A 14,808-nucleotide genomic window follows, 5' to 3' on the forward strand; every position below is an offset into this window, starting at 1 on the left:
AATATAGTGCAGTTTTGTAAAAGCATTCTTAATCAAACTTAATAAAAAAAAAAGAATAATAAATTAATAAAACTCATGCAGTAACTACTATACAAAACAAGACAAAAGATTCTAAAATATATTTACAAAGGAATTACAACTTTTTAAAGACCGTACTCACCTTTTTGGGAAACTAAACTAGATCTTAATAAAATTAGTATTAACACATCTAGAAAACATTCTAATAACGTGACGAGAATACAAAATGGGGAAGACAAAAACTAAAATAAAAGAAAAACTATTAAGAAAACCACATTCCCAATATTCTTCTCACACACTCATCTCTTTATAACTAAGATCTCTCTTCTAAATCACACACAAATGAAAGCATACACTTACACATTAGATATTCTCATTATCACTTCATACTTCATCATCATTCATCAGTCTTAGGCCCAGAACAGACGGTGAAACGCAACTGCAACGAAACTGCAACTTTGTGATGATTCTGATGAATGAAACTGAAACTGAAAGTTTCAAACTGGTCGCGTCATGTTTGGTCTCACAACGGACGCTATGGCAGAAACTTAGATGCAACTCAAAAGTAACTAGCAGTTGCAGTTTCGTTGTAGTTGCGTTTCACCGTCTGTTCTGGGCCTTACATTACGAAATCAATTAAAAGGCAGTGAAGTAACATATAAGTTCGGTAGGAATCAACCGATTTTGTGGTCATTGCTATGGACAATAGAAACTTATTATTGAAAAGGGGCAAATCTAATAAATGAAACATTATTTTCATTCACAGTTCGCTTCAACTTAAATCTTATTGTTAGTAAAAAACTTCAAGAAACCACCTCACACGACTATTCGCAACCGTTCGCTACCATTCGCGCTAGCGTCGCCGCGGCGAAGTCCACCGCCCATCGGCTGTGCTCGCGGCCCGACACGACGACGCGCGACGAGCGGCGGCTAGCTGCGGTGCGATGCGCCGCGCGCTCTACACGTCAACATTATGGATTGGATAAAGGGTTTGTTTAAAAATATTGTTTACGTTCAGAATTCAGACAATTCAGTTTATTATGTAGTTTATGTATATCAATAGTAATAATATTAATTAACTTTAAAAGTACCATCTGAGTTTAATGTAGTTACAAACTTAAACTAAACTACAATATTAACCGTTTCTAAATTAAATCAAGTCGTATGTTTTTCTTCATCTTTGGTAAACACAACAAATCATCTAGATAACTTAAAATGTCAATAATGTTTAATACTTATTCATTCTACTAGCTAGGCTACTAGAATCACTGGACTATAGATGGCGTTGATTACTGGTCTATCAACATTGAATCGTTTGATAATGATTGTATCAATATTAAACCTGATACGTGTTGACGCCATACGTCCTCTGCCCGACGAGCGGGATCCGGGGCTGCGACGGGCGCGCATGGCCTGGCGCGACGCTCCGCGGACGCGGCTCGAAGCACCGACGACACCCACACCTCATGCCGTAGGGCGAGGATACTCGTCGTCACGCATGCTAGGATGATCAGCGCCTCGTAGTACGTTAGCATGCGGCGGTGATGGGTATCTGGCGGAAGCCGCGCGGCAGATCCAATCTTTTAAGTTTTTTGTTCTTTTGTAGACTGCTTGAGTGGTTTGGGTGTAAGTTCTGCTGTGATTTGAGGGATACTCTTGTGGTTTCTGGCTAAGTCTATAAACACCGTAAAGTCTTCGTTTATGGTAAGTTCGTATTAGCACCCAAACCTTGAATAATCTTGAAGTGTTTTTTATGATTTCAATTTATGTTTACTTTTAAGTTAAGGTTTTAAATGTTTTTGCAGCACAGTTTTAATCAAAGCAGAGTTCTTTCTAAATGTTTCGTTTATTTATGACAACAATTTGCAACACAACGTCCAGTTATTTTTAGTTATTTCAATTAACAGTTTTATTTTTGAGGAAAGTCGATTTAGAACTTCGGCACTGGGATTCGAAAGATTGAGGAACTTTTGAATTGAAGATAAATGGATCGAAACTAATTTGAAAACTGATAATGAACCCCAAAAAGTATTTCAGAACACAGTCACGGTTTCTTTAGACGGCACAATTTCCACACAGATATTTTCACTTTCTCTTCACATTGTAGCATATCACTTTCGATTGTCAATCAAACCACTTAGCACGAGGCATGCCCCGAAGGTTTAGTCTATGGTATAAATAGATGACTCGTACACAGGGCAAAGCCCGGATATGATACTGGCAAGGTCACAGAGATTTCCACTTTATTTTTCTTCTGAAACGGCGGCCATTTTGAAAAAGTTGGTCGTGTCAAAGTGACAGTTAAAACGCGGGCGCGGTCAGGTTATATCCGCGGAAAATGACATGTCGAGAGACCAATTTCGTTGGGATATCACCGATACTGATAGTTAGTTGTAGTGCGGCGATGTAACGCCAGGTAGCTTTGCCAAATTTCACAATCGGTGTACATAATACCGCAGTGGATGAAGAATGAGTAGGAACTACAACGGCTGATGCCAGAACACGGAAGTATGACACAGAATTAATAAATAAGTAGATTTGAACGACTGGGACTACTATATCTATCTCAGTTATGACAATAACGTCATATTTACTACGTATAGTCCATTCAGAATGCACAACGGGTCGGGCTATTTCATTGCTTGAAGCTCGTTATACATTCCGCAAAATAATTGTATTTGCCTCTGTCACTCTTCGTAATGCTTGGCATGAATAAGATATGATCAGTGAAAATGGTTTTAAAAGGATATAGAGTCAACTTCTAATAGTAATAGTAGATTATCTTGGTTTATCTACTTTAAGGCTGGGTTGCACCATCTTACTTTAACTTTAACAAACGTCAAACATCTGTCAAACTCCATACAAAAACACCGGTTATCGTCAAAGTCACGGTCATAGTTAGGTGGTGCAACTCAGCCTTAACTCACAGAATTGACATTAAATCTAAGATTTCCTATTACAACAAAAAAAAGTTAAAAAATCCTGAAAAGGAGACGTAAGAATTAACTGGTAATCGAGAAACATGACCATTAGAAGAGAGGAACAAACCTAATAATGTCATTTTTACCACAGACAATAGAAAAATAGAGGTAAGATATTTTTTCAAGTGTTTTAACCTGTTAAGCTTCAGGTCGCGCGACCTGTCATTAGCCTTTGATCGCCATATGATCGCGCCGGCGATGGCGATCTGCACGCGTCGGTGTGGTTGAAGTGTTAACTCTTTTTATTGAACCAGACAACCCTATCTTTCATCCAATGGCTCTACCGCACATTTCTCCACTATGCTACCAGTTCGCGCCCTTGAACCATAGAGATGGTGCCATAAAAATAACTGGTACAGACAATAGAATGGTTCGATGACGCGCGGTCCACATAGCTAAGGTCAGCGATGTACTGACATACTTCCGCACCATGGGTTTAAGTCCCATATACGTAAATAAAACCCATTGTAATGCCACGGTCGATTGGTAAGAAGTATTGAGATATTGTTTGTTACAAGCATTCCTATTCGCACAAAATTAAGCACACAGGAGTGTCTATCTATGTCACTATTTGGGGTCGCTCCCGGCAATCCAGATTTGCGAGATCCAGCATTAATGGAGATACATCCATCCGCACCATGGGTTTAAGCCCCATATAAATAAAACCCATTACAATGCCATGGCATTGTAATGGGTTTTATTTATATGGGTTTTATTTATTGACCATGGTCAATGAGGGTTTTCGCAATTGAAAAATCCGCCAGATGGCAATACGTAGACGCGAGGTCCAAATGCTGCATGATTGGTTATTTTTGACATGACATTGACAGATATGTCAAAATCCACCAATCTTGCAGCATTTGGACCTCCATCTGGCGGATTTTTCAATGGCGAAAACCCTCATTGAATCTTCTTCTTTTGGTGTCGACAACAAACCTACACAGTGTCAGCCCAAAACTCCGCCACAAGAGTGGCGTTGTCAGCAGCACTCATCAAATCCTCCTGAGTGCAATTGCTTGAGCACTCAAGGCACGACATCAATCAATTGAATGTTGAGTTTAGATCAAGTTCTGGCACAACAAAATAAATGCCCAGTTATTGAATTAAGCCAATCGAAATAGGAGTGTCTATCTACGTAACTCTTACGAAACGGCAGTCACTTTGACTAAAATGTAGGGTTTGTAGAGAACTTAAGAGAAGGATTAACGCAGAACACTACGCTATGATAAGACTTAGAAAGAAAGAAGAAAGAAATAATAACTTAAGGAGAACATCAAAATTTTTGCAAGAGTGTAATCAATTTTTTTATGGGACAGGAGGCAAAACGAGCAAATCAATATGTAGGTACTCGTCTTGGCGATACTTCACAATTTTACATGAAAATGTTTTTGGTGGGATTTAGTATTTTATTTATTGTCTGCTTAGGAGTAACGGTTAGTAGTTTAGAACCTAATTGTATGGGATAGTGTCAATTTAGACAAACTTATAATGGTTAATTTTTTTTTATCTTGTGCCCCGTGTTTTAAGCAGTAAAAATCAAAATAAAATTAGCTTTCAAATGAAACTTACAAGTAATCTGACGTTGCTGTACGTCCCAAACGCGCCATAATGTAAGCTCACACAGAACACTGATGTCGACGTCAGACTCCTTCTTCTCATCTGCATAACGTCTCTATGTATCATTGGAAATGGACTTTGAGATCTGATCACCAAGGTCCTTTTTGCGTCAAGCACTTTCAGTCTTTTGCACGCGTGATATTAAGTTTTTTTTGCCGACTTTTTGACTAAGAATTACGCAATTTAATGTTTATTGGAATAATATTTAATATTTTTTCTCACAAATTCTAACAATAGTTACAATTACCCCGATGCATAATATGTCTTCAAGCAAACAATATCCAAAAAAGTTACATTTGTTTTTGAATTTAAAAATTACACAGCAAATGTAGTAGTACGAGAGCCCACGACCAAAATTTTTGTCTCATAGCAATACGGCCAAAACCGCATCAAATCGATAGATACGATTATCCTGAACTCGAAAATACCAATATCAGACATTTTCCGCGTAGCGTTTGATCTGACCGAATTTTCAAAATTGTCAAAGAATTTTACCGAACTGCATCATAGCAATATGTCTGATTTGCAGACTGTAGTTGAATGATAGTTCTGAGATACCGGAAACATTATTTTCAGACGTTAGTGGTGTAGCGCAAACCCGTAAAATCACTTAAAAAAAAATAAAAATGAGACAAAAAAAATGTCTCATAGCAATACGTCTGAAAATCTTTTTTATTAGTAAATTTTGGTTATTTGATGCGAACAAAACAATTTTCAGACGGAAATGTGAACGCATTAAATTTTGAGACCGTTTTGAAAATGTTAACAAATTTTACCGATCGGTATCATAGCAATATGTCTGAAAATTGTTGGACATGATAAAATAAGTTGTCCACATGTGCAAAAAATTTATATCAGACAAATTAAGTGTAGCACCTTCTCTATCATACAACTTCTTGATACACTTAAAGTGTCTGAAAACAGGTTTTTGGTAATCATGGCAGCAATACGAAAAGGTGAAAAAAAAATTTATCCGTATTGCTATGATACAGGTCGGCTAAATTTGTTGACATTTTCAAAAATGCGCACAGGCTATATGCTACGCGCAAAATGTCTGAAAACAAACTTTTTCGTAATACAATTATAAAATCTATGTACATTTTCACTATCAGACGTATTGCTATAATACCGACTGTCTTTTTTTTTTGACACAGCAGAAATGGCCTCCCACGCAGTTGCTACACTTTCATAACATCACTTTTCATTTAATATCATTTTTTTACATTTTTTCTATTTTTTTTGCTACACTCCGACACTTGAACGTTACCACAGATTCGCAACACTGTCATTCGCGGGCCGCTAACTTATTATATCATTATTTGAACGACTAATTTGTCTCAATACCACTTTTTAACGCGCACACTTCACTTCGTCTGTGCACAGATATTTTACACTATCTTTTTTATCACTATTTTTCTTTTATATTTGACAATTTCCATTATTATTTTGGTCACTACACATGTTGTGCATGTTTCAATCATAATTTTTTAAATTTTACAGCCGTCATTGTGCTAAAAAATTTTTTTTTTTGCCCAAAAGAATTCAGTGTTCAAATAAAAAATCTACATTACTGGACGTGATGTAACATAGAGTGTATTATCTTGTAGCCATTGATATCATCTGGTATTAGATAAGCTATCTTAGATGACGCACGATTGTATTTATTTTAGAAGGTCGAAAGATTTCGTCACTTCAAAATTCAAGTTTATGCATTTTTATTACAATAATATTTAGTTATTTAAAAAAAGAAAGTAATATTTTTAACGATTTAAATAAGGGTGCGGTACAGTGCAATAAGCTTGGCACTATACAAATCTGATAGTTATTTTATTTGACCGTGCGAGTCATATTATGGTTTCGTTTTGGAAACATTGCCATAAAAATATTTTTGTGATTTTGAAAATTTCTGTAATTTTTTCTAGAAAAAGTGATTGCCTCAAAAGGGCAATGAAAGATTGTAAACTACCCGCATAGCCTTCGCTTGGTCCACGATTGAGGTGTGTGCGCGGAAATGTACTCAATGTGAAGGTTAACTAGAGTTTATTATTGTATGACGGAAACCGAGTTAGAAACGGAGTTTCTAAGTAAATAGGGAACAGTTCAGCCTATTTAAAAATCCAAAGCCTGTACAATCGTAGGGACATGTAGTAAACCGATATAAACTTACTTTCTCAGCCTGACCGGTGGTTGACTGGTAGATAATGCCACCCGGCATTAAGTACGCCACTGTACAGTGTTTATGTGCAATAAATATAAATAAATAAATAAAAAATAAACATAGTTACATACAGATCAAAGCAGTAGTCGTCGAAGTTCAGAGGTCTTCAGGTAAACATTAAAATAGTGGAAATCTCTATAAATTAGTTCCAAAAATTAATTATCAAAATTACCAAAAACTGTGGTATAGGAGGGTATACGTTGACCTTGACACTCGGTATAAGTTTCATCCCAACGAAATCGCTCTCGCAAAAGAAAATAAAAACGTATACGAACCAAATACTGAATTATTTTGAACACAACCAACTTTCCCAGAAAATCACAATCTCACACTTATATTTGAATAAACCACGACTAGAAACGTTATAAAGTTTGCAAAAAATATTTCCAAATGGCCAACCGTCAGGTTTGACGTTCCGATTTTCAAATTTCAAATGTCAACGGATTAACGGCCAGCGAAGTTGTGGCATAGACTAAATTTGTATTTGAACTCTTTTCTTGTTCCTTTATGGAAAACACAGACTTTTTATTTATTTTAGGTAATAACTTATTTTTAGTTAATTATTCGCATAATCAGAAGATAGTGGCTTTCAGTTAGGTACTATAAATAAAATGACCCAAAAAGTTATGCAATTTTAATGCAAACTCAAAATATTAACCAAGGTTACTGTAAGACTTTATGACATCATAAATATTTCGCAGACAGAAATACATCATTGAATTATTTAAATGAAATAGACAGTTGACGCGCTATAAAAATCTCGAAAGGTCAGCTAGTGACCAATGAAGAGTTCGGCTATTTTAAGCTAGCTAAAACTACTTTCAGTTTCATTTATGCACACGACAACGCTGGCCGATAATAATTACAGCACACACTAAAAACGTTTACCTCTTTAGATGATTAAAACGACCATAGATAAATCTTCGCGCCAAAACTGACGTGCCACTGGCGATCTGTCAAAAGTCCCGCGCTTTCCGGTCAAAATGGCCGCCGCTTTTCCGAATTTCGCAGCACGTGGTTCCAAAAAACTTTGCCGTCCGACCGCTATGAGAATATGCGTGTTATTTTAGATACGTTACATTTCATGCGGGGTATTTTTAGATTACTCTATCGAAAGGAGGGCGCGACGCGTCTGCGTGCATTGTCTAGGCGAAATGACTTTTTCACATTTAATTTCTCATTTCTATTTTAAAAATACAGTACTTTAGGCAAGTTAGGAAAAACATTATCTCCAGGATGAATCTGGACTCCAGATGCTGGAGTCCATGACAGAGAAACACGGTTAATATAGATTAAGGTCACCGTGATGCAATATCAGAGAAGCGATATATCCCAGCAAACTCTTTAGACAAAACAGTTGGAGGAAAAGTGGGCTCAGTATTGAACCTTGCGACACCACCTATGATATTTACTGGAAAAACTAACGATAGATAAATTTAAAATTAAAGAGAAAAACGCAGAATATTCACGTGATAAAGAAAAATCCGACGGATTCTAATATCAACTTGTATGTTTGATTTAGACTAATAAAAAGAATAGAGTAAAGAGTATTGCACTAACACAGCCAATTTCTTATCTATACCTAGCTTAATAGTTAAGCCAAAACAACTTGAATTTACGTTCGCTCGTTTGAATGGTATACAATAGTTTAGGCAGACTAAATCCCAACCGAGACAGGTGATGAGGTGACATTTTAAAGAGTGAGGAAGTAGAAACTACAAATAACTAAACAATTACAGAAGATAACAACTTTTAGTTATTAGTTGAAATGGAGATCGAACATTGGCATCGCCTGGCGGAACATTCGTTGGCTGATCGCCTAAAACAATACTGATTCTTTCCGGGTAACCGGTGCGTTGAACTGGTTTTTATTTCATACTTTTCATGAGATACCTTGGACTTCCCTTAAAATGGGGTAATAACATTATACTCGTACAGGTAAGAATTTAGGGGTACTTCTTGACAAAACACAAACTTTTCATCTATCTATGCGTTTCGTAAGTATAATATTTTGATATTTTAAAGTTCAGAATAACTGGCATATAGGATGGGTCATTTCACTGTTCATCTGTCTGATAATAATAACTTTAAACTCAGAAAGGCACTGATTTATCTCGGAATAATTTTGGAAAAAACTAAAGAATTTGGTCAATATTCTTTCCACATGTAATTTGACCCATAATACACATAGTTTATTCTTGAATATGAAAAACTTTTACTACGGTGAACAGAATTAAATAAAATCTGCTGGTATACATTTTATAACCAGTGAGAAGCTTACTACCTACTCTGTTACGTCTACAATTAGATCCATAACAGCCTCTACTTCCAGAGCTACGGTCCCCTCATCTTCAGGATCCCTATAACCATCCGGGGCATTGTCTTGCTCTCTTTTACGAACATTAGTCATGTTAAGACTGTCAGCCGTAAGACTAAATAACGTACATACGTATAAATAGATGCCCTCATTACTGAATGCCAATGAACTCGCACTTTTATTTTAACCTGCGTGTAACGACGTGCAAGATTTTTGTGAATTTGCAAGAGTTCTCTTTTTGGGACAATTCAAAGAATTTGTGGCTTGAAACTTGCGAAAAGGGACATTTAGTCACTCAGGTTAGATTATTCAGTCAGGACGTGTAGTGACGGCAGAGTAGAATACATTTGTCACCAACCCCTACTCTTCCCGCGGGTGTCGTAAGAGACGACTTAGGGACTACACATCAAACAGAGAACGGGCAGTAGCGCTCTCTGAAAAACATCAATCTTTTTAACTGCGATCTCCAACCCGCCTGCTAAGCGTGGGGTTTATGGCAAAAAACCCTCCATTATAGTGGAAGAGGCTCATAGTCCAGCAGTGAACTGTAAAGAGCTGTTGATGATGATGATTTAGCCACAACTGCAAACTGCAGGACGACTAAATATGTAGGCTAATAGAGGATTTTCCATACACTCTGCAAGCTAGCCATAACGGTTGAGGTGTTAAAGGAAAAGGGACGTAATTCCGTGGTTTTAAGCTGAGTCAGAGATTCAACTAAGTCAAGCGCAAGTCTGATACCAGAGTTGAGAACTTGTTGTGACAGCCGTTAAAATAACCTTCATAAGAAAGTAAATTGACTTTATCACTTACACAGCGGTATGGTGTTTAACCGTCGGGAAATCTGGACTACTACAAACATTACAAAGGTAGTAGATTCGAATCTCGCGAGTATTCATGTATTAGTCATAGAAGCAGGCGCTTTGGTTATTGTGCTTAGAAGAATTCATTTTATCAAATTAATATTATCACCGTATACAATCCATAAATTATTGACACATCCGCACATTTCTATTCCATAACTCACCCAAAATTATACAGGCAATCAACATTAAACTTTCAAAGCATCTCTATTTACAATCGGTCATACAACTCATACAGTTTTAACAGCATTCATCCCTTTAACATAATTTTAATTTGCAGAAAATCTATTTGGTCACGCGGAAAAATTCGCCGATTACTAACTACACAAAGAAGAAAGGGGGAATTCTACGTATGCAGAAATAAGTTGACGAAGTTAATACTAAAAACCTGTTTAGAAAACCATCTACTGAACATACTATGGAGTAGATTGTAACAATTTTGATGGCTATATCAATCAAAGATCTAGAATTCAACATCTATTGGTTCATTAGATGGTTTTCAAATTGATAAAAACAACGGAAAATAAGTTAAATATAAGGAATCATCATCAAATCAGGCAATTTTTAAGTGTTTTGAGTAAAGGTGCAATCAAATAGCCACTATTCTAAAAATGGGGTGCTGAAACCTTTTAAGTGCTTGGTGATTATATTGCAATAGAAATAGACCAAAAATAATAATAAATCAGTACGCACCAGTAAGAAGACTTCATAAATAATCGTCAAGCCCTTAAAAAGTTTAACTGACAAAATATGAGTACTTACAGCTTTGATATCTTCATAGTCTTTCGAGTCTAGAATCTTCTTTCTAGCAGACGGCGTTTCTGGACTGGAATCTTCTGTGGGCTCACTGAACGTACTCTCAGTACTCGTCTCCATAGACTTGACACCATCTTCCGTAGCCTCTTTGTCTTCTTCTGATTTTTCTGTACGTTTCTTCAAAAAGTTTTCATGCTCAAATGTTTTGTTTTCGAATCCTGTCCCGCTCGGTGATTCGATATCATTGTCTAGAACTAATCTGTCGTCTTGTTCTGAATCTATATACTTGAGCTTCACTCTCGATCTTCCTGTTTCACTCAGACCATCCTTTTCCTCACTATCGTTCCTCTTCGGCGATGTGCTAGACGCTATAGGCTGAGATATCTGTATGAACGAAGCGAAATTAGAAGTGTGTTTCGGAGCCTTCACTTGCTTCTCTATATCGTTTTTCAAAGACTCCTTCTTACTTAGCACATCTGGACTACTTTTCTTTTTGTAATCGTCTCCATTCTCTACGTGTATAACAGTGGATTTCTCTAGAATTTTCCCTATGGGGTTATTAGGATCTAATTGACTTTTAATACTGGCAAGGCGATCGGAAGGCAATTTGGAAGTTAGTGACGTCGACATAGAGTTTTTATCTACGACCGGCTTGGCTAAAGACACCGGTTCTGAAATGGTTTTGCTAATGGACAAGTCTGAGTTAGAATTGGACCTAGATGACGATGATCCTACTTCCCATCTGTGATTCAACCCGTTTTTCTCGGCGTACGGCAAATGTACGGGGACTATTTTGTCGTCTTTTGGCAGTTTCGTGTACCCCACCGTTCCGTTTTCGCAGTCCTTCAACTGGCTCAGGTATTGCTCTACTGACGTCTTGGGCGAAAGCCTCGGTTCATTCGCTGGAAGTTTAGTCACAGTCATCTTATCGAATCTCTTCCTTGTCTCAGATACAGATGGCACTTCATTCCCATTGTTATCCTTAGCGCCATTGGACATAGAGTTCCTTTTGCTGAAGCTAGGTGAGCTTTCCTTATACGATCTTCTTCCTTCGGGTCTCTGGTGTTGAATGAAACGCTTATTTCTTTCGGTTCAATGATATTTAAAATGAAAATACTGTGGCTTGTGGTTGTGTGTTAGTTCAACTTCTCAACGTGCTCTAGCTGTGTCTGAATCTTTATCAACTTCATCCAAGGCGTTATCAGCTTTATCTTCGTTACTTTTAAGGTTTAACTCTGCATAATTTTCAATTATACTAAATTTTCTGTTAAAGATATTAAAAATTAAGACACAGTGTAGAGTTTTATACAAATTTACTATGTCTACTATGCGGTAACCTCGTGAAAAGCAGTCTCTTATGGTGCCGAGGGTCTGCCTGTCAAGAGGTACGATGAAGCTGGCCAAGTAGTGCTATTGTTATTGAACATACACACACACACGCACACATTTTGTGTGCCTGCGAAATTTTAGTAGACTTTCAAGTCTCGTTCGGATGTACATTAATTAGTTGATGTGGTGGAAGTAGATAACAAAAGAGATGATGTGTTCGATTGTCATTTGTCACAAAATAGACAATTTTGATGTATTTTTTTTCGTTAAATATTTGAAAAGAGTAACTGATCATCAAAAGTTTGCAGACATCTTGATAGAAACTTGGCTAGACTTAACAGGACAACAAAACGCTGTTTATGCAGTTTCGGTTCTATAGGTATGTCACTGTCGCTCATGCTGGCATCTCGCTTTGCGTGAGAGGGATGGCAACACTGAAACTTTGGATAACGTTTTTCGGAGTAACCCGAATTGCAGGTAAGAATATATGGCCATCAGGTCTATTAGCAATTTTCAGACACCTACGACGTCTAATAATAGTCTGACATTAGGATTGTGACCTCAAAGGTACTATCACCATAGAACGGGAATATTCCCACCTCTCGTTCCCACCGCTGCAACTCCTGTGTAGCCAGGATCTACAGCTTGATCGCCAATAAAACCCAACCAGTGAAGGCCAAGTTTGTCCCGGGGGAAAGTTAAACTGTTTTTCACGCGCATCGAAATTAATCAGAAGTATCTCACCATACAAGTAGCTCTATATTCAACCATAGATAACTACAACGCAAAAGCCAGAACTACCATAAACTTCGTGATTTACGAATACCCTACAAATGCATCTATTTAAATAGTTTGGTTCCCTAAGAAGGGTCGCAATAATGATAGTTTGTCACGGATATCTGCGTCATGCTCGTATATTCATAGTCCTTGGTACGAAATACTTTGGCGTAACATTTTAGTGGTGTCTTTCCTTTCAATTAATAGGCTAAAATTTTAGAAATTCTGAGTCCTTGAGTACCACTACTACTAGCTAAAATTTCAATTTCAATTAAGGTACCTAATTTGATCTTCAATGAAGAAGCGCGACCTAAGCTAGCTACAGAAGACTTGCAGTGGTGGGAGCGAGTGGTGGGAATAGTATCATATGCAATTTCTATTTCGTTTCAGCCAAATGACATCCTGGACAAAGGATTTCCACAAAGAGCGGTCTTGCGCTGCACGCATCCAGCCAGGTATTTCGACCTTCACCAAATCGTCATCCATCGCCATCTCTATAGGCAAACTTTTCTATTTGGGTAAAGTGCCGAATGGGAGCGGGAGCAGCGTGGGACGTCCACCCACAAACTAGACCGACGACCTCATAAAGGTAGAAAGGCGCTGGATGCAGGCCGCTATCAACCGGGCGATGTGGAAACCATTGGGGGAGGCCTATGTTCAGCAGTGGACGTCCTGTGGCTGAAATTATGATGGTAGTGCCGGACTTAGAAACGGTTTTCTCTTAAAACTTTACCATGGCCCACTTGAGCTGATTATGAGATTCGAGGTCAAACAGATTAGCGATTACTAAGTGTTTAACACATTACAAACAATTGTGTACCTAATACGGTAAGACTGTTGCAACCGAGGTGTCTTTAAACAGATACTTCTGTGTCAGAGATCGCGGGTTCGATTCCCACACAGTACAACTTTTTACTCTTTTATGCAGCACAAAGTAAGTATTTGAGAGCAATCACATTTGATGTTAAGTGAGATCTAGGATGGCCCTACAAGTGCCTATTGCCTATTCACTCTCGTCTTGAAGATGCCCAGATTATAATGCTCGGGAAATACAACAGGCAGTGAATTCCAGTCTCTAGCTGTTAGCATATACATATGTCGGCCGTTTGGTGTAGTGGTTCAGAACTCAGAACGGACTTCTATGCCGAGAGGTCCCGGGTTCGATTCCCGGCCGGGCAGAAATTGAAATGATGAATTTTAATTTCTGTGACGGGTCTGGGTGTAAATATGTATAATATGTATGTATTTAATAAAAAAAAAAGTATATAAGTAGTATATCCGTTAAGCTAGCATCCATAACACAAGCATTGAGTTGCTTACTTTGGGGCTAGCTGGCGCTGTGTGAAATTGTCCAAAGATTTATATATTATATTATATTACATATGTATGTGTAAAAGTGACGTATAATTATGTTTACATCCATTTTAGTACCTATATTATGCTTTGCTTAATTTGGGACTAGATGGCGCAGTGTGAAATGCCCAAGGATTATTTATGTAATACATGACTGTATGAAAAATCATCAATGATAGCTTGTGTCCAAAATAAACATAAGCGACTCATGCACTATTAAGTGCAGTGTGCCAAGTAAAAAATATGCGCAATTATCTTTTAGAGACTACCTGGTTGTCCAAATATTTATAAAAGATGACATCCACCTATAGGTCTGAGTCATCAGAGTCTATTTCGGTTTGCCCATCATCATCGAATGGGAGCAGTGGGCCATGACATTCGTCTAGTCTGTGCAAATGCAAAATGTTAAGTTTTAATACAGTATGATATGACTTTTTTTTTCGTCAGGAAATGCATGAAATTGCATACCCACTGGCCCGGGGGAACCAGTGGGTTATGTGAGGCTCTCTCTGCCAGATAGGCAGGGCCTACTCACTAAAACCTGACGGTGTCCTCCCGAAGTCTTTGGGACGGAGCTGC

At 37.7% G+C, this 14,808-nt stretch overlaps 1 protein-coding gene and 2 long non-coding RNA genes across 4 annotated transcripts in view; 1 reads left to right on the forward strand and 2 right to left on the reverse strand.

The window, feature by feature from the left end:
• LOC135085706 (uncharacterized) overlaps positions 1-14,808 on the forward strand; it is a 463,562-nt gene that overhangs the window by 145,698 nt on the left and 303,056 nt on the right. Inside the window, exon 1 of one of the 2 annotated variants that reach the window (XR_010260189.1) lies at positions 4,330-4,339. The exons of the other annotated variant lie outside the window; for it this stretch is intronic. This is a non-coding gene — a long non-coding RNA (uncharacterized LOC135085706). Of the gene's footprint in view, positions 1-4,329; positions 4,340-14,808 lie in introns of those variants that run through there. 2 annotated transcript variants of the gene reach the window in all.
• The window catches only part of LOC135085700 (uncharacterized), a 45,871-nt gene that overhangs the window by 25,241 nt on the left and 5,822 nt on the right, over positions 1-14,808 (reverse strand). Inside the window, exon 3 of the mRNA XM_063980514.1 lies at positions 10,777-11,829. Within this exon, the coding sequence (XP_063836584.1) occupies positions 10,777-11,829 (1,053 nt within the window). The remainder of the gene's footprint in view (positions 1-10,776; positions 11,830-14,808) is intronic.
• LOC135085708 (uncharacterized) lies at positions 1,338-7,897 on the reverse strand. The gene is made up of 3 exons (XR_010260191.1): positions 7,723-7,897; positions 7,110-7,187; positions 1,338-2,272 (listed from the first exon to the last, which is right to left on the reverse strand). It is a non-coding gene; the product is annotated as an uncharacterized LOC135085708 (long non-coding RNA).

This window comes from Ostrinia nubilalis, chromosome 29 (genome assembly GCF_963855985.1).
Source record: "Ostrinia nubilalis chromosome 29, ilOstNubi1.1, whole genome shotgun sequence".
In the NCBI taxonomy this organism is placed as follows: Eukaryota; Metazoa; Arthropoda; class Insecta; order Lepidoptera; family Crambidae; genus Ostrinia; species Ostrinia nubilalis.